The sequence below is a fragment of the Crinia signifera genome, chromosome 3 (genome assembly GCF_055691185.1).
Source record: "Crinia signifera chromosome 3, ASM5569118v1, whole genome shotgun sequence".
In the NCBI taxonomy this organism is placed as follows: Eukaryota; Metazoa; Chordata; class Amphibia; order Anura; family Myobatrachidae; genus Crinia; species Crinia signifera.
Window position 1 is genome coordinate 29,561,831 of NC_139219.1, and position 27,457 is coordinate 29,589,287.

The following is a 27,457-nucleotide window of genomic DNA, read 5'->3' on the forward strand; positions in this document are numbered from 1 at the left end:
AGGTGGTAATGGAAAGTAAATGGAGTAGGCTTACACCCTGATCACTGAGGTGACCATACAAATGGGAGGGGCGTATGGAGTAGGCTTACACCCTGATCTCTGTGGTAACCATAGAAATGGGTGGGGCTTATAGAGTAGGCTTACACCCTGATCACTGAGGTGACCATACAAATGGGAGGGGCTTATGGACTAGGCTTACACCCTGATCACTGAGGTGACCATACAAATGGGAGGGGCGTATGGAGTAGGCTTACACCCTGATCTCTGTGGTAACCATAGAAATGGGTGGGGCTTATAGAGTAGGCTTACACCCTGATCACTGAGGTGACCATACAAATGGGAGGGGTTTATGGAGTAGGCTTACACCCTGATCACTGAGGTGACCATACAAATGGGAGGGGCGTATGGAGTAGGCTTACACCCTGATCACTGAAGTGACCATACAAATGGGAGGGGCATATGCAGTAGGCTTACACCCTGATCTCTGAGGTAACCATACAAATGGGTGGGGCTTATAGAGTAGGCTTACACCCTGATCACTGAGGTGACCATACAAATGGGAGGGGCGTATGGAGTAGGCTTACACCCTGATCACTGATGTGACCATACAAATGGGAGGGGCATATGCAGTAGGCTTACACCCTGATCTCTGAGGTAACCATACAAATGGGTGGGGCTTATAGAGTAGGCTTACACCCTGATCACTGAGGTGACCATACAAATGGGAGGGGCTTATGGAGTAGGCTTACACCCTGATCACTGAGGTGACCATACAAATGGGAGGGGCATATGGAGTAGGCTTACACCCTGATCACTGATGTGACCATACAAATGGGAGGGGCTTATGGAGTAGGCTTACACCCTGATCACTGAAGTGACCATACAAATGGGAGGGGCTTATGGAGTAGGCTTACACCCTGATCACTGATGTGACCATACAAATGGGCGGGGCTTATGGAGTAAGTTTACACCCCGATCACTGAGGTGACCATACAAATGGGCGGGGCTTATGGAGTAATGAATCAATGCCTCCGACTAATATGCGCTCAAGGTTTGGTAGGGAAACATTATATTTGTATGTGTTGTATGTGAATAATGCAAGTCGGTTATATGATATATGGGTTATTAACTCCTGATAAATAATAATAATAATAATAATAATAATAAATACAAATAAAAAGAAGATTTAATAAAGGAAGAAGTGAAAGAAGAAGAAGAAGAATTATATTTCTACAGTATTTTTCTCCAGTTCGGCACAAGACACGTTACAGATAACATGAACATATTACAGAAGTTTAGGTTTTCAGAGAATACAGAAATAATAAATAAATATAAAAATAAAAAAATAAAAAATATCAGTACATGGGCCACCTCCGAATCAGGCCCATTGACAATGGAAGATCTCCGCTAAATATGTGAACTAAAAGTAGATCCCGCATACCTCCCAAAATGACCTAGTCCAGGAGGGACAAAATGCTCTGCTCCTGGACTTGCTGCCAGTGGTAGTTGCAGAGGTGGGACTGCACCAATGTCATAAATTCAAAAAGGGGAGCCACACCTGCCAGTGAGCCCAGACTGTGGTGTTTAGGGTGGCAGTTGGTGGGGCTCCCCTATCTGAATTGTGGACTGTGCTGCAGCCCTGCAACTCTGCAACTGCCACTGACATGGATGTCCAGAAAGAGAGCATCTTGTCCCTCCTGGAATGGGTTATGTTGGGAGGTATGATCCCGGGACACAAAAATCTGGCCACCCCTGCTAGAAAAAAATGTAACTACAGTGACAATTGTGTTCATATAAAACCTCACATTCCCAAAGATTTATAGGGAAATCCTGCCGCCATCAAATAATACATTAGATTCTGATGTGAATGTAATATTTAAAGTAAGAAGTGAAATCACATTTCCCTTAGGTCAGTCATGCAAAAGACAAAGGAGCTGTGATGTCATAATGAGCCTCAAACCACAAACAGCCAGCCCTGGCCAATCAGGTGGGGTCTGTGAGATCATAATCAGGGCTGTACTGAGGCTGTCTCACTCATTCACCTCACAGGACTCGGGCAGTGCGCAGCTCACCAGCAGGAGGACACTCACATAAGGTTAGTGACTGGACAGAGATAAGGGCAGGTTAGTGCGATGCGGCGGCTGACTCGGAGCGCGACTTCTGTAATATATGACTGATCACCTGACCGACAGGACAGTATTGGATAAAAACAAATCTCCCACCTAGGGGGGCAGTACTAAGCAGTCACTAGGGCTGCGCCTGGGACACCTAAGGGCGGTGTCTGGATGGCGCTGGATAAACCCTGTATGGAGCGGTTAGGACGTGTCGCAAGGCACAAGGTGTCCTACTATGCTGCATCAAGTCCCCGTACGGATCCCTACTTATTAATGTGCAGAGGTGGGAGAGATGTATATGGTGCTGTACCCATTACTTTGTTATTATCTGATACTGTTGTTATAGTTATATCATAGTTTGGGCTCCATGTAAGAGTGATACTAAATACTGGCAGCATATTTTGTTTAGTGTCCGTGTGATACACAGGATATGCCGCTGGTATTTACCATCACACACAGTATCTTTCCAGCGAGGACCAGCGGTGTCCCCTCCTCCGCTGCATCCTCTGCTGTGTTGCCAGCAGCCTGTTGGCAATGGGTTACTGACTAATGCACATACATGACGGCCGTCTGTGTATGTGTATAGAGATCAGACCCGGTGGGGACATAGGAAACAGAGTTAGAGCTGTCCTATATATATCATTGCAGCCCTAACCCCTTATAGCACCAGAGACGAGTCCTAAAGGGGTTCTGGCTGATTCTTACATAGAGTCCTAATACTAATGGGTAGCTAGCTACCTTGTCTCTTTCCCCCTACCTTGTCTCTCTTGCCCCCTACCTTGTCTGTCTTGCCCCCTACCTTGTCTGTCTCGCCCCTTTACCTTGTCTGTCTCTCCCCCCTAACTTGTCTCTCCCCCCCATTACTGTGGACATGCGTGTGCCCCCCGGTGCCATCGGGTGCGTTCTTCATCATCTGGGAAAAAAGTTAAAATACAGATTTGGGGTGACAGAAGGGATGACGGGTTATATAAGGTTAGTGGGTGGGTGGTTTGGGCAAACTCTGCAAAGTCTCTTAATGCCTAGAGGGACGGGCAGTCCGTCAGCCATGGGTCCCCAGAGGTTTCCCCCACAGGGGGTTTTTCCTCTCCTGAGTGCTGATGGATGACTCCACCATCTTGTTCCTCTTATAGGACAAGTGTGTAAGAGTTCTGGAACAATCCTGTTCCAGTATTCTCTATTTTATAATGCAGAGCAAAAATAATATATACATTTTACTTAAAATAAAAGTTTGAATTTATTTATTAAATATATTTTGTGTGAATTTGTCTTTATTTATATTAATAAATGCTCCAAAAGGTCAGGAGGTCACAGTGAGGGCTGGTGGGTAAATGAGATTAGAGGTGGTAATGGAAAGTAAATGGAGTAGGCTTACACCCTGATCACTGAGGTGACCATACAAATGGGAGGGGCGTATGGAGTAGGCTTACACCCTGATCTCTGTGGTAACCATAGAAATGGGTGGGGCTTATAGAGTAGGCTTACACCCTGATCACTGAGGTGACCATACAAATGGGAGGGGCGTATGGAGTAGGCTTACACCCTGATCACTGAGGTGACCATACAAATGGGAGGGGCATATGCAGTAGGCTTACACCCTGATCTCTGAGGTAACCATACAAATGGGTGGGGCTTATAGAGTAGGCTTACATCCTGATCACTGAGGTGACCATACAAATGGGAGGGGCTTATGGAGTAGGCTTACACCCTGATCACTGATGTGACCATACAAATGGGAGGGGCATATGCAGTAGGCTTACACCCTGATCTCTGAGGTAACCATACAAATGGGTGGGGCTTATAGAGTAGGCTTACACCCTGATCACTGAGGTGACCATACAAATGGGAGGGGCTTATGGAGTAGGCTTACACCCTGATCACTGAGGTGACCATACAAATGGGAGGGGCATATGGAGTAGGCTTACACCCTGATCACTGATGTGACCATACAAATGGGAGGGGCTTATGGAGTAGGCTTACACCCTGATCACTGAAGTGACCATACAAATGGGAGGGGCTTATGGAGTAGGCTTACACCCTGATCACTGATGTGACCATACAAATGGGCGGGGCTTTTGGAGTAAGTTTACACCCCGATCACTGAGGTGACCATACAAATGGGCGGGGCTTATGGAGTAATGAATCAATGCCTCCGACTAATATGCGCTCAAGGTTTGGTAGGGAAACATTATATTTGTATGTGTTGTATGTGAATAATGCAAGTCGGTTATATGATATATGGGTTATTAACTCCTGATAAATAATAATAATAATAATAATAATAAATACAAATAAAAAGAAGATTTAACAAAGGAAGAAGAGAAAGAGGAAGAAGAAGAAGAAGAATTATATTTCTACAGTATTTTTCTCCAGTTCGGCACAAGACACGTTACAGATAACATGAACATATTACAGAAGTTTAGGTTTTCAGAGAATACAGAAATAATAAATAAATAAATAAATAAATAAAATAAAATACAATAAAATTCAACGGTGTGACAGAAATTTTGTGTTATCAATGCCAAGGATTATTCCTCCTACGCACATTGGGATTAGGAGAGATCATTGCAAAATTATCAGAACCAGTGACGGCTCTTTCTACACAGGAGAGTCCCAGGCCAGGCAGCCATCTTGGGTGCACTACGTAGGTTACAATGTGCAATTAGCAATACATGATAATAGGACATACAAGGGTAAAATAAAAGCAACCTATACCCCTTTCACATCGCACTGTGATTACCAGGTTCATGCCGGTTTCTTGCCGGTTCAACCCGGTAATTGGTGGGATGTGAAAGGGGTTACCGGGTCCTGCAAAGCGGTAACAACACGGCAATATGAACCGGTAAAAAAGAAGGGTTCTTACCGGTTCGTTGCCGTGTTGCTTTGCGGTGTGAACGGGTTAATAAGGTTGAGAGACCCATTTCCCATTCACAACAATGGAGGAGGCAGTGCTTGGAGCAGCGCCAGCACTAAGCATTGCCTCCTCCACCTCCCCCAATGATGCTCTGCCACGCCCCTGGGTGAGGTCAGCGAACCGGCAATATTGGCAGTTCGCTGAGGGGATGTGAACAGAGTAAAATGCAGGGTTGTCCAGGGACTGAACTGTTTCAAAGTCCCAGTGCGACCCTGCATTTTGCGATGTGAAAGGGGTTGAACAGGATTCACACTGCAGAGGTTCCAATCACGGACAATAATTACATAACTGACCGAAAGTAAAAAAATAAATAAGAAAAACAATATTAATTCCGTGTTACATTTGGAAGATGTTAAACTCTGAATTGCATATAATATAGGCACGATCCCACGTGGATTGCTGACAGCTCAGGATTGATAACTGTGGGCTGTGGTAATGGTTCCAGTGATACAGACTGTTCGGTAGGTTGTGTATGTTATCAGCCTAGCAAACATATGTATGTATGTATGTATATGTACGTACGTATGTATATATGTATGTATATATATGTATGTATGTATGTATATATATGTATGGTACTTATGTATTATCTGGGCTCCCATGTTAAATGCACCCTATTTTTTCATACCCCTACTATCCAACTACGCATGGAGTTGATTTTATATAGTGTGGCGAGCGCAGCGAGCCACCGTGCCCGAAGCGTGGCGAGCGCAGCGAGGGGACGCGGTTTCATAAGAAAAACGGGAGCCCAGATATGACATAAGTACCATATGTATGTATATATGTATATGTATGTACGTACGCACGTACGTATGAAGATATGTATATGTATGTATGTATATGTATGTATGTATATATGTATGTACGTACATGACAATGGTAGGCCTCCGCTAAATATGTGAACTAAAAGTAGATCCCGGGACACAAAAATCTGGCCACCCCTGGTATAGGCCATACTTAAGGAGGGGGCAATGGGAGTCAGTACACTCAGAAGCGACCCCAGCAAGGATCCCACCCACCCATCCCAAGAGGAAGAAGGAACAACATTAAGCAACTTCAAGAAGGGCAAAGCAGCAGACGGAAGTACTGCGGACCAGCCAAGGTATGGCACCAGGCCTGGTGTCGGGGGTGGAAGTACTGCGGGCCAGCCAAGGTGGGCGCCAGGCCTGGCGTCGGGGGGCAAAACGGGATCACCCGGCGGTTACAGGTTGTCAGTTGGGAGAAGGAGATCCTGGCCCCCCCAGGCGGTTACATGATTCAGTTGTGATAAGGGCTGGTGGACCACAGTGCTATCTTTGCCACCAAGAGTAAGGAACAGTAAATTTGTAATCAAGTTAATAAATTGTGACCATTTAATTCGCCATAAATACTCGACTGCGACTGGTTATTTCATGTACAAGGGGAAGGTTACAAAAGGGGAAAGAAGGGGAGGAGACGGGTCTTTGGGTTCAAGGTTTGTTGAGTGGTGAGGGGCATCAGGCGCTCAGCGGTTTAACACTTTGATGGTGGTTCTGTACACATCTGGTCAGACATCGGACCTGCTGCACATAGGATTAATCAGAATCGTAGGTGTTAGGTGCACATCGGGACTGTTTTTTAGCACCATGCGATATGCCAGCACCCCTAGCACTCAGAAGTCCAGCTCATCAGATAAATCGCAGGTACGTGTGTATTATCTGGGCGCCCGATTTTATCATTGCATGCCATTACTTAAGGCATGCAATGCGATTTTTTCATTGTAAAGACCAGATTTTTAATTGTATAGTCACCCATGGGTGATTTCATACCCCTACTATCCAACTACGCATGGAGTTGATTTTATATAGTGTGGCGAGCCCGAAGCGTGGCGAGCGTGGCGAGCGCAGCGAGCCCCGCGGATTACTTTACATGTATTCTGCGTCCGCTTGCCTCGCTGCGCTCGCCACACTATATAAAATCAACTCCATGCGTAGTTGGATAGTGGGGGTATGAAATCACCCATGGGTGACTATACAATAAAAAATTGGGTCTTTGAGGGGCGTGGCCTAGACGCCGATGGAGTAGGCAGCAGATCCTTTGTGCTCCCTCTAAAAATCCTGCAAAATATCCTGTATTGCTGCCACCAAGGACCCTGATGCCTGCTATGTGTGTGTGATACCCCGCTCACCGTTCTGCACCAACGCTGCTTGCTCTCCGGGGCTGTGTGTCTGCGGGATTGGAGAGACCGCGGCCTACATCCACGCCGAGCTCCGGGCACTGCTGCTGATCCCCTGTGCCCCTGAGGTAATGCTGCGACGCTGCCGCTGCCCCGCTGGAGTCGTGGCGGGTGGGAGAGACGGGTGCCGGCCGCTCTCTGTTCACTGAGCGGAGAGAGTGGGAAGCGCTCCCGTCAGGGTAGCACTGCTGCGGGCCGCGCAGGGAGTGCCGGCGCCATCTTGCCCGCGTGACTTCGGGGCTGGGGCACTTGCGGCACAGGTGCACTCAGCTGAGGCTGCCTCTCCGGGCTTAACTCCGAGCACTCTGTGACCTCTTGGCGGGTGAGTGCTGCGGAAACCTGGTGACCCCAGCTAACTTTGATGTCCCATATCTAGGTGGAGGACGGGCCTGGGCAGTGACTCCCTATTGCTACACTGGCCACCTACCGGCGCTCTCCAGACCTATATCCAGAAAGTGCTCTCCGATCAAGCCCCACTGTTGAAGCTGGGAGTGTGAGGCGTCTTTCTAATGCTTTTCTGGTTGCAACATTGAGGCGTGCTGGCCGTCTCTATATACGCCTGCAGTTACCCAGCAGCTTAAGATGGAAGCTTCCCTGCACTGTATTTTGCAGGCTATTATATCCTCGGCCGACAGGCTTGTGGTCAGGCTGACTGAGATACACTCTGACACTACTTCTCGCTCCTACATTGATGCTAACTTTGACGCCAGACATGAACACACTCTGTCTATCTGCTGTGATACTGTATGCCCCAGGGCTTCTGATAATATCTCTTGCACCTACACTGCTGATGCATCTGCCGGCATGACTGAAGATACCCTGACTACATGCTGTGACACCGTATGCCCCATGGCTTTTGATCCTCCACAGTGTGACACTACCTCTCGCTCCTGTTTTGACAATGCATTTGCTGGTACCTCCGAAGACACCCTTACTGCATGTTGTAACATCGTATGCCCCATGGCTTCTGATCCCCTGCTGTTTCGGGATGCAGGTCTACAGGGTCCTGCTTTAATAGTTGGAAATTCCTTTAAAGCCCTGACCTGCTACTTCATGCTTGGCGCCACTTGCTCAGGACTGCCCCACTTTTATATGTTATACTCTGCATTGGGCTGGATATGGTCATACTACCATTGTGGGACTTATCCTAATACCGCGTTCGAAGATGGAGTGAATCCTGTTCCCATGATCGCTTCTCCTCCTGCTTTCGATGCCTAGCCTACTACGACGCCTAGACTACTAAACTGGAACTTGTGCCCTTCTATCCGGGACAGTATATGGACTGTTTTCTTTCATTTCCATAGATCTACAAATGTTCAGGGTTGCCGACCCTCCCGGAATTTCCGGGACTCTCCCGAAAATCGGGTACCCCCTCCCGGCCCCCCGGAAGGGTGGGCAACCCTCCCGGATTCAGGGGGGACCCCCGGATCGCGGCATTAAAATGCCGCAATCCTCGGGTCTCAGAGGAGGGGGCGGAGCTAAAACGGCACAATTGCGTCATTTTAGCCCCGCCCCCTCCACGGAGATACGTGAATTCGATGTTTTACCAGCATGTGGCGGGGCTTAGTGATGTCACTCGTAAGCCCCGCCCCCTGAGCGGCTGCTGAAACTCTCCTCTCCGGGCTTCTCCCGGAGAGGAGAATCTTAAAGTCGGCAACCCTGCAATAGTTTCATCTATATAACTCCATAACATAAGACACTTGTACCCATACTAATATGTCCAGTATATAATATACATGTATCCTTCTTTTTTGCCCCTGCCAGTTATCCTGCTACTATCCTATGACTATATATGTGTGTGTGCGGGGGGGGGGGGGAGTGCTCGAATTATTACATGCTCGGCTACACCCTGGCCCTTATTCTGATCGGTGCGGCCGGAGCCGATTATGCGGCCAGGACCGTGCGTGCGAAACCCCGCCTTCCATACGGATCGCCAACTCCGTCCGTACGCGGTAAGAAGCTGGCCGAACGGACCGCACGTGTATTTTGCACGGAATACGCCTCCTCCATCTAAGGGAACCTCCCCCATCATTCGATGGTCGCAGACCATCGAATGCAGGACCGAGTGCTCCACCAGCACCCGCAACCTCAGACCACACGGACATTTTTCCGTGCAAAAGCAGGGATCTGGGCGGGCAGCAGACATCCGGCGATGTCATATGTCCGCCCCCTACACGTGCATCACGGCCGCATTACCATACGTACGCCCAGCGTTTTCATGGGAACTCCCATGAAACGCGGGGCGTATGCATATGGTAATGAGCCCAAATAGCCCTGCACGCCCCTCTCCACCCCCTGTTCGGAGTGTTCACATATCATGCGGGATTTGGCCGTACGCCCCGCTCGCACATGCGCAGAGATGCCTCTGCACATGCGCAGACACAAAACATCGGCGGGCCGAACGCACGCGGATATATCCGCACCGATCAGAATAAGGGCCCCTGTGCAGTTGATTTTCTGTCTGTGCACATCATGTATGATGCAAGTGTAAATGGCTATGGCCACATTTGTATGCATATCTATGTATGATATTCGACCTATTGTTTACTCTATACGTACACCATTGGATCTAACACTAAGCTGTTGTTTGAAGGGTTAAATGTTTGTTACTGTTATTGTAAAACCAATAAAAAATAAGTAATAAAAAAAAAAAAATTGGGTCTTTACAATGAAAAATCGCATCGCATGAATTGTATGCCACTATATTGCATGGGATGCGATGCAATGAAAAAATCGGGCGCCCAGATATTACAAAAGTACCAAATCGCATGTAAAAATAGCACATCCACCCCAAATCGCATGGAAGGACTCCTTGGGAGGTCAAGGGAAATCGGATGCGACATGCGGCTCAGACAAGTCGCAGTAGCAGCTGCAGCTTGAGAGGTAAGAAGCCGCTGCCCATAGTCTCCCCCCATCATTAGCCGGAGCCCAGTGTACAGGTACAAAAAAAGACACAGAGATGCCATGCGGACTACAGGTCCCAGCATTCTCCGGCCATGACAGGACTACAGGTCCCAGCATTTCCTGGCTGTGACAGACTACAGGTCCCAGCATGCCAGGGTCATGACAGAACCATAGGTCCCACCATTCCCCAGTCGTGATAGCACTACTGATCTCAGCATTCCCTGGCTGTGACAGAACTACTGGTCCCAGCATTCCTTCGCCATGACAGCACTACTGATGGCAGCAATCCTAAGCAATGACAGGAACGCAGGTCCCAGCATCAATCATACCTCCAAACATGACCCTCTTCAGGAGGGACACAATGCTCTCCTCCTGGTCTTTCTTCTTAATGCAGGATTACCTTCATCTGTGTTGCACAGGTTAATTGATAAAGATAGGTGCTTCAACACAGGTGATGGCAATCATACATTAAGACAGAAGTGCAGAAGCAGAGCATTGTGTCCCTCTTGGAGAGGCTCATGCAGCATGCCCCGGTCGTGACAGCACTACAGGTCCCAGAATTCCCCGGCTATGACAGGACTGCAGATCCCAGCATGCCCCGGCAGTAACAGGACTACAGGTCCAGGCGTTCCCCGGCCATGACAGCACTACAGATGGCAGCATTCCTTAGCTAGGACAGGACTACAGGTGCCAGTATGCCGGGGCAGTAACAGCACTACAGGTCCCAGCATTCCTTAGCTATGACAGGTCTACAGCTCCCAGCATGCACCGGTTGAGACAAGACAACAACTCCCAGCATTCCCCGTCAGTGACAGGACTACTGGACTGGTCCCGGCCGTGACAGGACTAGGTCCTTACATTCCCCGGCAGTGACAGGACTACAGGTCCCAGCGTGCCCCCGGCAGTAACAGGACTACAGGTCCCAGCATTCCTCGTCCATCACAGAACTACAGGTCCCAGGATTACCCGTCCGTGACAGGACTACAGATCCCAGCATTCCCCGTCCGTCACAGGACTACAGGTCCCTGGATTCCCCGTCCGTCACAGGACTACAGGTCCCAGCGTGCCCCGGCCGTGACAGGACTACAGGTCCCAGCGTGCCCCGAATGCCAGGCTGTGAGTGGAGGTGGGAGGGGCCGCCATGTTGTGGCCGGAAGTGAGCGCGCCACCAGTGTAGGCATTTCCGGTGACGTCAGCGCCGGCCGCCATTAGAGCCGCTGCAGCTGAGGGGAAGCCCGGATAGAGGCTGTGACAGCCCCGAGCAGCGGCCGCGGCGGACTCTCCCCCCTCCCCCCACCTCCTCCCCCCCAGCCTCCAGCCACGGCCGCTCCCGGAGAGGAAACTCTGGCCTCCGCTTCCGCCTCCTCCTCCGACTCGGACACCGGCCGAGCGTCCCCTCCCCCGCGGAAGAAGCTGCGAGCCTCGGAGGAGGCGGCTCACCTGGTACTCGGCAGCAGGGCTAACATGCAGGCCAACGGGGCGGCAGCGGGGGGCTCGGGCGGGCCGGAGCCGGGTAGCGGTTGTCCCCCCTCCCCAACCGCTCAGAACGGGGAGTCCTCCGGCGGAGAACCGGCTCACTCCAACGGGCTGCCCGGCACCGGCCCGGCCGTCGCCTCCGCCAGCAGCAGTAGTAGCAACGGGGCCGCCGCCAGCACCGAGCACACCGAGCAACCGGGCCTGAAGAAGAAGAAACGGCTGAGCCAGGCGGACGAGGACGTCATCCGCCTGATCGGGCAGCACCTGCACGGTCTCGGCCTCAAGTAAGTGCTCCCACCATACCTACGTGTGTATATCGACCTCCCCTATGTATATATTTACCCCGAGATCCCCTGTCACTGTGCTCCTGTGTATACAGACATTCCCTATATATGTGTGTGTATATCTATCTATACACACCCCGGGATCCACTGTCACTGTGCCCCTGTGTATAATGACATCCCTTGTGTATATACCCAGGGATCCCCTGTCACTGTGCCCCTGTGTATACTGCGGGATCCCCTGTCACTGTTCCCCAGTGTATACTGACATTCCGTGTATACATATATACTGTGGGATCCCTTGTGTATACTGCGGGATCCTCGGTCACTGTCCCTTGTGTGTATACTGCAGGATCCCCTGTCACACTGCCCCAGTGTATACTGACATCCCATCTATACTGTGGGATCCGCTGTGTATACTGTGGGATCCCCTGTCACTGTGCCCCAGTGTATTCTGACATCCCCTTTATACATGTATACTGTGGGGTCCCCTGTGTGTACTGCGGGATCCCCTGTCACTGTGCCCCAGTGTATTCTGACATCCCCTGTATACATGTATACCGTGGGATCCCCTGTGTGTACTGCGGGATCCCCTGTCACTGTGCCCCAGTGTATTCTGACATCCCCTGTATACATGTATACTGTGGGATCCCCTGTCACACTGCCCGTGTCTAAACCGGGATTCCCTGTACATTGTGTACCGACACCTGTCACTGTGCCCGTATATACCGAGATCCCCTGTCGCTGTGGTTGTGTATATACATCCCTGTCACTATGTATATACTGGGATATGTCACTGTGTGAGACCCCTGTACAGTGTGTACCGACACCTATGTCTGTGAGACCCCCTATATACACTGAGATCTCACTGTGCCTCTCTATATGCAGAGATCATCTGCTCAGTATGTAGACACCTATGCTCGATCCGTGTATAGACCAAGATCTGACTCTTATTCCGAGACCTCCTTTTACTGGGCCTCTGTATATACATCGGTCCCCTGTACAGTGTTCACTGACACCTGTCATTATGCGGGTTATATACTGAGATCTGCTACATATACCAAGGTGCCTCTTTATATACTGAGATCCCTTGTACAGTGTCTAAAGTCACTGTGCCTCTATATACAGAGATATGACACGTACACCATGATCAGTTGTGTCTGTGTGTATACATACATACATACATACAGTGAGATCTGGCAAATTTGCTGAGAATTTCGGTAAAGACACCTATATCTTTGCCAGTGTATATGCAGATATCCTCCCTCACTGTACCCATGTTTTATTCTGAGATGCCACATATACCAAGATCACCTGTACAGTGTATACTGCACATCTGTCAGCCTGCTGTGTGTATGCTGACTAATTTGACATCTACTGAGATCACTGTACAGTGTGTACCGGCACCTGTCACTGTACCCATGTTTATACAGAGATCTTTACGCACCGAAATCTGTCACTGTATGGTGTATTCTGAGATTCCCTGGGCATGCTTGGAGATGTCACTCTATGATGTCTACTGAGATTCCCTGTGTGTACTGGGAGCTGTCACTGTACAGTGTATACAGAGATTCCCTGTGCACACTGGGAGCTGTTGCTGTACGGTATATACCGAGATTCCCTGTATGCGCTGGCGGCTGTCATTGTATGGTGTATACCAAGATTCCCTGTGTGTACTGGGAGCTGTCATTGTATGGTGTATACCGAGATTACCTGCGCGTACTGGCAGCTGATGGTGTATACCGAGATTCCCTGTGCACACTGGCAGCTGTCATTGTATGGTGTACACCGATATTCCCTGCACATACTGGATTGACAGATGCCCAAAGTATAGTGATGTGTGTGTGTGTGATCTACACATATCTCTCCACACACAGTCTCTGTATACCTGTATCTACAGGAACGTGCCAGTATACCTTGATCTTTGGAAATATATGTACACAGAGACCTGTCACTATACTTTGGACATCTGTATATACTGAGAACAGAGTCTGTGTACCTGTATATACAGAGACATGTCGCAGATCTCCGTTTGTACATGTACACTAAGTACATGCCACTACTTGGATTTCAGTATATACATGTACACAGAGACCCGTCACTGTTCTTTGTAGATATGGGTATACGGGGGACTCTGATGCCCAGACACACATCACTATAGTTTTTGTGTCTGTATATACTGAGATCTGTCAGTGTGCTATGTTTGGTGTGTACTGACATCTGAGTCTGTGACCCTTGCAGTACTTTGTGTAGAGCATATACCAAGATTGGTGTCATTGCTTGGGCTGTGCACACAGATACTGAGAGCTGTGGTGTTGACCCCGTATAGTATATGCTGAGATCTGGTTTCACTGCTTTGTGTATACAGCTCAGTGGCTGTTTTGGTGTGTACCTCCTGTATACAGAGATCTGCCATTGTCAGGCATACATCCATACGGTACCTGGGTTATTGGATATCCCTGTACACGTAATGTGTATATAGTGACACCCATACAGTCACAAGGAGATCTTACATACTAATACACAGATATTAGTCACTGACCTGTTTTCTGGAATGTGGATAGAGAGATGTCGCACCATACACCCTGTTCCTAATCTTCATCCCTAACATCAGTAGGCCGAGACCTGTGCGACTGACACTTGGCGGTCTAGATCTGTGACCTTACGGATATGTCATCGTGGTCACCCATGCAGAAATATCTGGGTATTTACAGACATTGGGCCCATATGTCATTGGCTAGTTATACAAAATGCAGATTGCTGGTCATATTTCCATACTTCTCTATACTGCCTGTCCCCCTGTAGACCTATATACATGGGACTAGCACTGCTGGTCTCCTATAGATGAGTGAAATGGCTCTCTGTATGAACAGGTGATAACCCGGCATTGTATACATGAGATCTGCTGTGTATTGTGTCTGTATATACAGCTGCCACTGTACATCGTGTGTACTAGGTCTGAAAATACACGCCTGGCCTTGGCCTGAAGTCAGTGTCTGTTTATAGATGGGCTTATCTTTGTGCTACCGGGCCTGTGTTCCTGGGCCTAGCTCTCAAGTGTCAGATTTGTATTAATGATTAGCCAGTGCTCACACCATGCATCTCGTCTGGTCTGTGACGGAGCTGGTACATGGTGTCCAGCCTTCTCATGTGTACCGTGCCTTCAGCGAATTGCTTTATTTACAGAAAGATTACCCTGCACCCTTATGGGGGGGGGGGGGTACTTCCATATTTCTGCCAAATGGACACCAGTCTGTCTATTAATGGGCTGCTATAATCCTTATTAATTCCCAGACTACTTGTAATGCCATGATGGCAATCCTTGTCTTTACATGGTATACTGTGACTTGTTATACGATAGATACATTAACAAGTGGCTTATGGGTTCTTGCCTGCATCAGTGACAGTATTTAGCAAATCTAGGTAGTATGTACGTTTATACTGGTAGGTCTTAATGGTGTGTGTTCCATTTAGCTCTTAAACTACTGGTTTTCCTATATATAGGTGTATGACACAGGGACACGGTCACTGAGCTGTTTGCATGAGCTCCTGTGCTCTGGTTGTTAATCAGCCCCATTTGTACTTTGATTGCATTATAAGGCAATGGTTCCAGCTGTAACCTCCCTGCAGACCGTAGTGCCTGCTGCATGTGTAATGGTGAGCCCTCAGTGGTATATCTGCCGTGCACTGCTGCTGCTGCAGGAGAAGCTGCTTAATGCTATGTTTAGTCTGTGTCACACTGTTCAGAAATCCGTGCTGCTTGCTGCATACAGTATATGTATTTGTCTGGTCTTTGTGTCTTCCATCTTGCCTTGCAGTAGATGGGAAGCTACAGTTTAGTGTCTTTAGGCAGATAAGAGGTTAATGTTCGCCAGCCCAGTAAGGGTGGTTAAGGGGGGGGGGGGGGGGGGGTGATGTTTACATCCAGCAGGGGCTGAGGAAGAGGAGGGCTTACTGATGTAGTGACACAGGCGAGGGAGGGAGCAATCCGGTTGTTGCTGTTGGATGTGGGGGGATGTGCAGTTTGTGGAATCCGTAGGCCCTAGGGGTGTTTCTAACAGACTAAAGATTGTTATAACAAAACCAGGCACTATGGATTCACATTTACTGAACACGACTCGCCTTGCCCTGTAGCTGGGTACACATTACACCATGTTATTATTAAGATGTGCCCGATTGTGAATTTTTCACAGTGTATGTGCACTATTGTGCACGATCGTGAGTCGGTCGTGCATGCAGCTCAATCTGATATGGCTCACCTCAGACACACTAGGCGATATTATTCACAATATCGTCTTGTGTGGACACTCAATATTAACGATGCCTGCGTAACTATGATTGAGATCTACCGAACATCAATTTGGCAATATAGGCAAACTGCCTGCATGTTAGGTGGGTGAACGGTATTGGCCACTGTCGGTAATGTGTATGGGTATGGGGCTATGCTCCTGTATGTGTCCACCAATCTAGATCGCTTAGAAATGAAGCACGGATTGCTCAGTGTGTATGGCCACCAGCAACGGCTACCTTGGCAACCTGACCACCATAGTCATAGCTAGAAATGGAATGCATGTAATGTCTCTCTCCCCCCCCCCCCCCCCTTTTCAGCCCTGTTTGATGCTGCACTGTAATCCACAAAAAATTCCTAGTGTGCGCAAGCATACATGGCCAATAAAGTTGATTCTATTCTATGTGCTGCCCCACATGTTGTGATCACCTGACTAGATTTACACTGCATGTGGTATAAACCTAGTAATCGCCAGTGTTCTCTCAATTGAGAACACTGGCCGTGACAGCTGAGCGCAGTATGATCTGTGCTTAACTAGATCTCTCAGCACACTGCTCCCATCGCCCCGTGTGTACTGGGCAAATGATTGCACAGTGTGTATGCACTATATAATTTTTCTAGGAGAGTCTAGTGTGCTGGTTCTCAAACTTGGTCCTCGGAACCCCCATATAGTTCAGGTCACCCGACAGGTGCAGTCATTACTCGCGGACACATTTTAAAAGATCCACCAGTGGAGCTAATTATTTCACTTGGTTCTGTGAGGAGACCTGCAAAACATGCACTGTGTGGGGTCCTGAGGACCGACTTTGAGAACCTGTGGTCTAGTGTGCACCCAGCTTTTAAGGTGATTATTCAGGCCTTGCCAACCTGTGGCTCTCCGACTGTTGGGAAAGTACAATTCCCAGCATGCACTGCCACAGTTTTGCTCTTCTGGAATGCTGGAACTGTGGCAAAGCATGCTGCGATGTGTAGTTTTCCAACATCCGAAGTGCCGCAGGTTGGCAAGGCCTGTTATTTCTAATGGTGGTCCATTTGCTGGACCAAATCACCTGCCAATAATGCAGGAATAGAGTAGTATAGATTGGTGTCACCGGTCTGCTTTGTCTACATTAAATTAAGCATGCAATGGGGCCGTATGGATGGTGTAATGGTTAGCATTACTGCCTCGCAGCACTGAGGTCATGGGTTAGATTCCCACCACGGCCCTAACTGTGCAGAGTTTGTATATTCTCCCCGTACTCGCGTGGGTTTCATCAAATTTATCCTAGAATGTCTGTGTACATGTTGTAGGGAATATAGATTGAAAGCTCCACTGGGGCAGGGACTGATGTGAACGTTCAACTATTCTCTGTAAAGCGCTGCGGAATATGTATGCGCTATATAAGAAACTGATAATAAATAATGCATGCATATTATTAACTAACCTATATGCCAAGTGCATATTTCTTGTGTGTGTCTACAGGTAGTGCGCCATGCATTATAGCAAACTGGAAGTGTTTAAACATGTCTGTGACGTATTGGACAACAGGTCATGGTAAGTTGACCAGGTTTCTGACACTGTATCTCTCTTGCAGCCAGACAGTCGATCTCCTCATGCAAGAATCGGGATGTCGTTTAGAGCATTCTTCCGCTACCAAATTCCGCAATCATGTGATGGAAGGGAGTGGGATAAGGTAATACTGGTACTACCACTCCATTAAACCTTTTGCGTTAGGGGCTTGGTCATAGGGTGTACAGTGACTACATGTATCTGATATTTTAGCTGCTTTGTCAGATCTCCTGTTGTCTCGTGCTCTGTGCAGATTTAATGACCCCTTTCTCTACTGCAGTGACTGAACTGAAGGTTTATGATCTCTAATATTTCTCGATTTGATCTTTGCAGGCGGAGAATGATCTCAATGAACTAAAGTCTCTAGTGCACTCCCCTCACGCTGTAATGGTAAGAAACTTTTTATTTTTAATATATTGTGTATGGTGGGTGTATACATAGCTCACCGACAACGGGAGCAATTCAGAATTGAGCCAGGAAGCAGCGCCTGGATCTATTCAATTTAGAGCACTGCTATTTCTGACAGAAGGATTTTCTGAATAATAGAAAACCAGTTGTGAAAGCGGGGGAATTCACCTCCCATCAGCACAGGAGCCCCCGAGGGCTGTGTACTCTCACCGCTGCTCTTCTCCCTGTACACCAACGACTGCACCTCAGAGGCGCAATCAGTAAAGATAATTAAATTTGCAGATGACACTACCGTCATTGGTCTTATCAAGAACGGAGACAAATCGGCCTACAGATTAGAAGTGGACCGATTGGCCCGGTGGTGCAGCAGCAACCATCTAGAGCTCAATCCACTCAAAACCGTTGAGATGGTAGTGGACTTTAGGAAGAAGGCTGCTGGTGTTCCTCCGCTAACAATTGCTGACAGTGTGGTGTCGCTGGTGGACTCCCAAGTTCCTAGGAACCACAATCTCCCGGGACCTTCAATGGGGCCCAACACTGATACTATTGTTGGAAAAGCACTGCAGAGGCTATTCTTCCTTAGGCAACTGAGGAAGTTCAACATCCCGCAGAAGCTTCTGCTCCTTAATACTGGTCTGGTACGGCTCCGCCATCGAGAGAGACAAATGCAGATTCCAAAAGGTAGTCGGAACTGCGGAGAAGATAATCGGGACGGACCTGAACCTGTCCAGAGCAAAAAAGAGGGCAACTAAGTAGTAGTAGTATGTTTATTTATAAGGCGCTGCAAAGTGTCAGCAGTGCCGTACATAGCAAACAAAAAACAAATGACAAGGTAACGTACAGGGTGTGTTGAAAAATACAGTATAAATAGGAGTATAGCTGGTAGAAATAAAATCAGCATCAGTTCAGAAGTAGGTGTCAAAATTGTCGAGGAGATTGAAGATGAAGTAGAGGAAGGGAAGAACAGGACAGGAGGACAGGTGAGGTAAAGAGGTAGGGTGAGTACGTGAGGCAGGAGGACTCTACTCATAAGAGTTAACATACTAAAAATAGGTGGGTGGACGAACGAAAAACAGGATAAGTAGGAACGGAGGCAGGATAGGAGGATCAAAAGAGGTTAGGAGGAGGGATAGGCTAGTCGAAAAAAGTGGGTTTTGAGGGAGTGCTTGAAGGAGGTAAGGGAATCAGAAAGCCTGATGGGTGGCGGGAGGTTGTTCCAGTGCAGGGGGGCAGCGCGAGAGAAGTCTTGGACACGGGAGTGGGAGGAGGTGATTTAGCTAAGATGGTTAAGGACCAACTACATGCTAGCCATGTCTTGTTTAACCTGCTGCTATCAGGCAGACACTACAGGGCCGTTCCCACCAGGTACAGTAGAAGCCTAAAAAGTTTCTTCCCTAAAGCAGGTCACCTGTTGACACATGAACTCCTCACTGTCTACTTGCGCCATAACCCCTTGCACATAATCTAACACTGTGTCCCCTCAGAATAACTTTCTGTATGACTGTACATGTTCCCCGACCTGTTTCTATGGTTTATACTGTATGCTGTTTACTTGTTACCCACCTGACTGTTGCACAGCACACCGAAAACAAATTCCTAGTATACGCAAGTATACCTGGCCAATAAAGCTGATTCTGATTCTGCTCACAGCCCTGCTAGCGAGCAGATATCCAACAAAAGTAACGTCCGCCATGCTGCTTTGTGCCCTAATATTGCACACAATAGTGTCAGGTCGCTTTAGTTGCGAGAACCCACATTCTCTGACTTAACACCCTGTTTGTTGCATGTACCAGCACTTGCTGACATAGCAGCACACTGAATTGAATAGCTCCTTCCCTGCGCTATATAAACTGTTAATTGAATACTCTGTCTAGTTTAGTCAAACCAAGCCGTCATGATGATTTTTGCAACTTTCTTGTGCCTGTGAGGGTATATGGACCCCAATTAGCATATCGCTTCCCCCTCTCGTGACTTGCTTCGCTCACTTAGGGCCTCTTGGATATCAAAGTATAAAGTTCTAAAATACTAGGGGTTGAGAAACTCGTCAACCTTTTCAATTGTCGACGTATTGCTTTAATCGAACTATTGACCATGTTCTAGATATTATGTCAGCCATCTGGGTACTGTGTAAAGGTAGAGCATAATATCTGCACAAGGGATGCGTGGACAGTAGGAGCTGGGGCTCTGCTCATTATAGCTTATAATCTACTTTATAATCGGCACGGCAGAGACGAGAGGCGCAAATGTCAGTCGCACATGTCTGAACCCAAAAACTGTTGCAGGGCATGCTTGGAGGTGTAGTTCTGCAGCAGGTTGAGTCCCACGCCTAGGGTAAGAGGCAGTTTTGCAGAGGTTATAGAGGTGTGATCATCTGTTCCCAGTCTATGTCCACCTGTAACACTCCAGAGCCGGCATTATGCTAAGGCCAAATAGTGCTGCTTTTACACCAAAATTCCGGATCTGACCCGGTAATTGGAACCCGGTTCTAATCCGGGTCCTATCCGGGATTCACTACGTTTATGCTGCCCTGCACTGTTCATGTTGCACATGGGTGCAGTGTCTTCAATACTGGCGCTTGGAGGTGACATTCGTTGTCTGGGACACTGCTGGCCTATGTCGAACTGGGGGGGGGGGGGGGGACGACTCTACACTCTGGGACACTGCTGGCCTACGTCGAACTGGGGGGGGACTCTACACTCTGGGACACTGCTGGCCTACGTCGAACTGGGGGGGGACTCTACACTCTGGGACACTGCTGGCCTACGTCAAACTGGGGGGGGGACTCTACACTCTGGGACACTGCTGGCCTACGTCAAACTGGGGGGGGACTCTACACTCTGGGACACTGCTGGCCTACGTCAAACTGGGGGGGGGGGGGGGAATCTACACTCTGGGACGCTGCCTCTGCCATTGAGCTCCTGGGCATCCAGTCACCCCCTCCCCAGCACAGCTGCAGTCTGCATAGTAAAGGAGGTATGGGTCCTGGGTTGCATGATCCAGGTTACCCGTTTTTTACACTGCCCCTCAACATGGATCTCGTCTGTATTGAACCTGCAACATTTCCTATGGGGATTGGTGGGTCTTTGGACCCTGGTTATTTTGGAGGGGTACATTTACACGACCCAGCAATAAACTGGGAAATGTGTTTTGGTCTTGAGGTGCAGTGTGAAAGGGTCCCTGCAAATGCTCAGCAGTGGTAGTTGCACCAAAAGGCCGGGTTGCAACCAGGAAGATGCTCCAACCCAGGTGCCACCTGACTTGTGACCTTTTTTGCTTTGCCATTCCTACCTGGCATAATGCTGAGCTGGTGACATCAGTGGAGACTGTTCCTGGGCCAGCGTCAGGAGAGGAGGGCATCTCCCGGTGCCCCACTATTTTATTGCATTGAGCAAGTCCTGTGTCTCATCGACCTGGGTTACCCGTTTACACTACTCCACAAGCTGTTTTGAATCTGTGTTCAACCATGCTCGATACCCGGGTTGAAATGCTGGGTCGCATGACCTGGGTCTCTTAAATTGAGTATGTTTAAACTGGCTGCAATCACAGGTTCTTGTGCGCGCTCCCATGCAAAATCCCTGCGTATTTTAGGTGGTGTAATAGGGTTCTAAAGCTCATACTGCAATTGCATCTAGTCGGCTTATTCAACACTGCAACTGGAATGTGGGACAAACATTCACTAAAATATGGCAGCTGGCAGCAGTACACTATGAAGTGTTTTTTTCTATGATTGGTAAGAGTTCTTCTGTAAAGATGGGATAACAATACAGTCCCCGTTCTCCATAATGTTTTTGGGAGGGTGTTTCTGCTTTAGGGAAGCATCATTAGATATTCAGCTTCTGCACTTGAGGGGTCCTGAATGATACAGGTTAGAATGTTGCTGTACTTAATGCACTGTAGCAGTATGTCAGGCCTGAGTCTACCACGTCCTGACACCACTCCATTCAGCAGCAGTCCTATTACCCATCACAAAAGGTATAACTTGATGCGGTCATAACTAGGGTGAATTTGTGGGACTGTGTCTACAGATTTGCACTCCTCAAAATGGGGTCAACCTAGTACGTACTCCACTAGACCAGTTGCAACATTGGTTCGTTGGAGTCCAGTAACAACACTGAGCCGTCTCTCCTCTATATATCCATAAAGCATCTATAGCTATTGCCAGATGTCCACTCGTTGGCTCTGACGTGCAAGAAAACAAACCCGCTTAAACGGTTTTTGTTTTGTCTTTGTGTTAACGTTTTAATGAAAGAGAAAATAAATGTAATCTTGTTTGTAACAATACTGTTACTGGCCTTTTATATGACTCATTTCAAATCTTTAATAAAAAACAATTCTAGACTAAACCTAATTAAAACATGCTAAAGTAATTTTCAGAGAAACGCACAAACACAAAAAAAGAAGGCGTTAGTCATTAGCGCTGTATGTGTAACTGGCATTATTTGAATAGAACCACTAGCTTAAATGCCTTTTTAGTTCCCTGTCTGTTTTAAATCTTTGAATGAACTAAACCAAAAGAAGGAAGAACTTGTTACACTAGCTGAAGATGATTCAGCAGTCAGAAGTTGTTACATAATGGGAAATACATTAAGATTAACGAATGTTGGGAGAAGCTTGATGCTAGGCAGACTTAGCACCTCTCATGTGAATAACCTCTCTATATTTGGTGTGTTATTTACTGCATTGGTTCATCTTGCTTAAAAACCACAGGCAACAAGAATGTGCAATAACATCAGGGATTCCCTTACAATATGCTTTGTTTTTTAAGATGTCACTGTGTTGTGCCTGTAGTCACTACATTTTAAACCAGAGTTATTAAAAAAAAAAAAGATGTTTTAAACCATCCAACCGTGCCTTTAGATATTGCCATTCCATAAATTTTGGCACACTATAGTGCAGTGGTAGCCAACCCTAGCCCTCGAGAGCTACCAACAGTTCACATTTTCCAGACAACCTAGCTGCTGCACAGCTGCACTCATTAATCACTGACACATTTTAAAAGATACACAGATGGAGCTAATTAGCTCACTTGTGATTCTGTGAGGAGACCTGCAAAACATGCACTGTTGGTAGCTCTCGAGGACTAGGGTTGGCTACCCCAGCTATAGTGTATATGGTCAGATGTATTATCCTTAAATTCATTGTTGACCATGCTACATGTAGAATCCACCCAAATAAATGCTCCATGTAAATTTCTCCACTATAGTGAAGGGTTCTAGTGTAACAGAGGTGGAGATGCAGTCAGTCAGAACAGACACGAGCATCATGGTAACAAGAGTGACATTTTCTCATCACATCCACCTTCATTGTAGGAGGTAACATTGTAGTTTAGGTTGAAAAAAAGACTTAGGGGAGTATTCAATATCCCGACGGGGGAAATGGTGGCGGGGTCCTATTCAATGCAGCATTGAACAGGGATCTCAGCAGAATGTGCCCGACTTCCCAAGCAGTCGAGCACATTCTGCCGGGAATTGATGAGTTCCCGGCCGCAGCTTGCCTATTTCCGGCTTGCTTCTCACTGCCGCATTCCCTTCTTGGTGCTCGGCAGGCGGGACATTGAATCCTGCCTGCAAAATCTGTCGAGCCGACCGATAACGGGACAGTCACAGCTGTTGGGCCAGCCAAACAGTCGTGACCCTACATTGAATACCCCCTTAAGGTGCCTACACACAAAAAGTGATTTATTTATTTTTTTTCCCCCTCCCCTCTTCCATCCATATGCGATACTGGGAGTCATTCATGACTATGGCGAAAAAAGGGTATCCTAAGTCAGTGCATGCAGTCAAAATCTACTCCATCTGCTTAAGAATCACTGTGTGTACACAGATTGAGATGTTGATCTAGGTCATCCTGAACCACTACTCTGCCCTTCTTCTTCCTTTTTTTTTTTTTTTTTTTTTCTTAAGCAAAATCACTGGATGTGTAATGGGCTCACTATGGGCAATCCAGATTCTGGGAAATCGCTTCCACTTTGGGCTAAAGGTTTGTTGGTGGTTCTCCTGGATGGTTTTATCCAACAAATGCTAGTTCAACATTAAATGAAATTTGTGTCTGCCAACACCACTTCTTCTGGAAGATTCCCATACTTCTATGGTTGTGGATTGATAGATCTACAGTGTCTAGGTACCCACTCAAAAGGTCGACTGTCTGTAACTTGTAGAGAAGATGTCTAACTTCTGACTCTAGATCTATCATCTGGATACAACTTTTACTGCCATGTCAATGGGTACGAAATCTTCTTCCCTCCAGCCTGAGGACATTCCCATGTGTCCTAGTCTCCAGCCTCAGTAAATTGGGTGTCTGACAGTTCGTTATATTGTACCCTGATATATATGTACATGTTAAGCATGTCTCCCCTTAAACGTTCCTAATTCGACTAATCTGTCTCATAGCTTAATGCAGGGCTTGACAAATTTCTTTAAAATCTAGGAGCCAGGATGAAAAAGTAGGAGCCAGACAAACTAAAAATAGGAACAGTGCGTGCCAAAGCCGTGCACCCAAAATTTACACTGTAATGCCTATTACACATGTCACACACCCATTACGTCTTATACCACATGCCATAATACCTATGACATATTACGCCACACACCATAATACCTATGACATATTACACCAAACCCCATAATGCCCATTAAATATAACACACGCCATAATGCCCATTACATATACCAAACACTGTAATGCACCACATGCTGTAATGCCCATCACATATAATACCAAACGGCGTAATGCCTATTACATATGCCACATATGTTCAACTTACTACTTACATGCTCGTTGCCAGGAGTTACATGTGGTGCCATGGGGTTAACATGCTCGTTGCTATGGGGAATTATCCCTCCTCCTCCCTGCCGTTACCATCCGTGGTAACGGTAACAGCCAGGCAGAGAAGTCCTCAATCCACCCAGCTGTATTAGAGCAGGTACACTGCGCAGTGGCGTAACTATAAATTTTGCTCACCCTGCCAAAAAGCTTGGCAACAGTGAACTGTAATTAATTATATATATATATATTTCTTCTACGATCCCATGGCAGCCATCACATTGGGATATCGTCCCATTCCTTGAGTTAGACAGGTTACTTTTTTCCCAGGCTCCTCCCTCTTGGGTATATATCCCTGCTCCTCCCCTCTCCTGGTGTCTTTTTTTCCTGTCTCCTTGTTAGTTAGGGCAGGAAGGTTACTTTTATTTCTGGCTCACCTTTTAGATACAGGGTTCACTCAGGGGGTTGCAGCTTGGGAGCGTGACCCTTATTAGGGTGCCTGTCCATGCCATCAGGAGCACAGTAGCGGGCGTCTGTAGCTCCTCTCTCCTTCATATCACCAGCACCAGCGCTTGCAGCGTGTACACTCTCCGGCAAGGATACTATAAACTCCAGCATGAGGCTGCTAGCGCGGACGCCGGGATTGGACTACAGGAGCCAGAATCCCTTGCGTCGCGTCTTCCTGTAGCGTACTTCCGGTTTCGGCAGTACGCGCAGAAACTACAGGACCCAGGATCCTTTGCACGATCGCGCACTTCCGGTACGCCGGCCGGCGTCTGCACGCTTCCAGCGCGCTCTGCTTGAATAAAAAGGCAACATGTCAGTATCTGCTGTGAGGCAAAGCAGCAGCAGTGGAGTTCTGACAAGCGGCTGTAAGGTAGGACAATGGGTTATTTCTGCTATCAGCATCGGTAAACGCAGCATGTGTATACATACCTTATGGGTTTTTTATGTTGCTGCAGATAGTGGTGTTGTGAGATGGATCTGCCTTCCCCCAGTAGAGGAAACAGTGCCCCTGTGAGGTGAGCCTTATGCGTTTTTGTGATAGGGAGTTTTAGAAATTTTATTTCAGATTAGTAATAGGGGTTTTTTGTTGTTATAGTGTGCCTTCTGAACCTAAGAAGAAAGTGGCTAAGAAGAAGCATACAGAAATACACTGCATGGCTTGTGATAAAGTGATTGATGCTGCACTTGACAAGACTATATGTGACAGCTGTGAACCACAGCCGGAAGTCCCTGATAATCAGTCTATAATGCTGGGAAAATTAATGGACTGGATGAAAAAGTCCTTTGTGGCCAAAGAGGAGGAACCCCAGGGGTCTAAGAGAACAAGAGACCAGGCAGAATTGGAGTATGAAGGAAATGATACCTCTGAGGAAGAGGAGGAATTTAAAGATGGTTCTGATGAGCCAGGGGAGATTAAAGAGGATACTAGAGTATTCAATTTTGAGACAGTAGAATATGTGCTGAAACATATTTATAAGTCAATGAATTATAAAGAGACTGTCACTCCCATAGAAGGGGCCGATTTATTATTTGAGGACAGATCCAAGAAGGGTCGTTCCTTCCCGGTTCATCGTGTTATGAAGGAGACTATTGTGAAGGAATGGTCAAATTTGGAGAAGAAGCAAGGGAAGTTATTCCGTATTGATAAAATGTATCCTATAAAGGATGAGGAATGTCTTAAGTGGTGTGGTATACCCAAGATAGATGCCGCAGTGGCAGAGGTAACTTCACGCACTACATTACCATTGGAAGATGGAGCCTCATTCCGGGATCCAATGGATCGGAGAATGGAAGGTTCATTAAAGAAATTGCACCTTTCTACAGCGGTATCCCTGAAGTCTGGAGTAGCGATGGCCTCAGTCACAAGGGCGGTGAGAATGTGGTGTACTACACTTCATACGGACTTAGAGGAAAAGATCTCTAGACAGTACATTATGAAGAATCTAGAGGTGATTCAAAGGGCTGTTGAATTTCTTTGTGAAATGTCTTTAGATGTGACATCCTTTGCGGCCAGATCTATGGCAGCAGGGGTAGCTGCAAGGAGGGCTCTATGGCTGCGTTCCTGGTCAGCTGATTCTCATTCAAAAAACCGTCTGGTTTCACTACCGTTTGAAGGATCATTTCTCTTTGGCACCAAGTTAGATGCCCTGATTCACAGGCTCACGGGGGGCAAGTCCCTAAAGCTTCCCCAGGATAAAAGAAATAAGTTCCCGTATCCAAGCACCTACAAGCAAACCTTTAGAGATGCCAAAGCATACAGGCCGGGCAGGCCGTACAGTCAGAGAGGCTCCTTTTCCAGTTCCAGACAGTCCTTTCGGCAGAGTTATAGGAGAGGTGGAAGACAATGACAACCAGCTACTTCCCCCGGTGGGAGCCCGTCTGGCCCAGTTTCCACAGGTATGGGACATTTCAATTCAGGACAGATGGGTACAGAGGATAATTCGAGAGGGTTATTCTTTGGAATTCAACCAGACTCCCACCGCAGATTTCTTCCAGAGGTCAAGACAACCCAGGTCGGCCTTAGAGTCAAGAGAGTTAGAAAAGATTCTAACCAATTTACTGTC

The 27,457-nt window shown here is 47.6% G+C and overlaps 2 protein-coding genes across 2 annotated transcripts in view; both read left to right on the top strand.

The window, feature by feature from the left end:
* The first annotated feature begins 10,726 nt into the window (after window positions 1-10,726).
* WDR26 (WD repeat domain 26) overlaps window positions 10,727-27,457 on the top strand; it is a 61,188-nt gene continuing 44,457 nt past the window's right edge. The window contains 4 exon segments of the mRNA XM_083175566.1: window positions 10,727-11,883; window positions 17,743-17,828; window positions 17,831-17,841; window positions 18,051-18,107. Of these exon segments, the coding sequence (XP_083031692.1) occupies window positions 11,588-11,883; window positions 17,743-17,828; window positions 17,831-17,841; window positions 18,051-18,107 (450 nt within the window). The 5' untranslated portion in view covers window positions 10,727-11,587.
* Window positions 25,186-27,241, top strand: LOC146062402 (uncharacterized). The gene is made up of 2 exons (XM_083174543.1): window positions 25,186-25,909; window positions 25,990-27,241. Exons 1-2 carry the CDS (start codon window positions 25,866-25,868, stop codon window positions 27,239-27,241), a joined length of 1,296 nt encoding a protein of 431 aa, XP_083030669.1. The 5' UTR covers window positions 25,186-25,865.

Excerpts from the sequence above, each read along its gene's own strand:
- LOC146062402 (XM_083174543.1), top strand. The coding sequence starts at position 25,866 with ATGGATCTGCCTTCCCCCAGTAGAGGAAACAGTGCCCCTGTGAG. Across the intron at positions 25,910-25,989 it reads GGAAACAGTGCCCCTGTGAG|TGTGCCTTCTGAACCTAAGA; the intron begins GTGAGCCTTATG and ends TTGTTGTTATAG.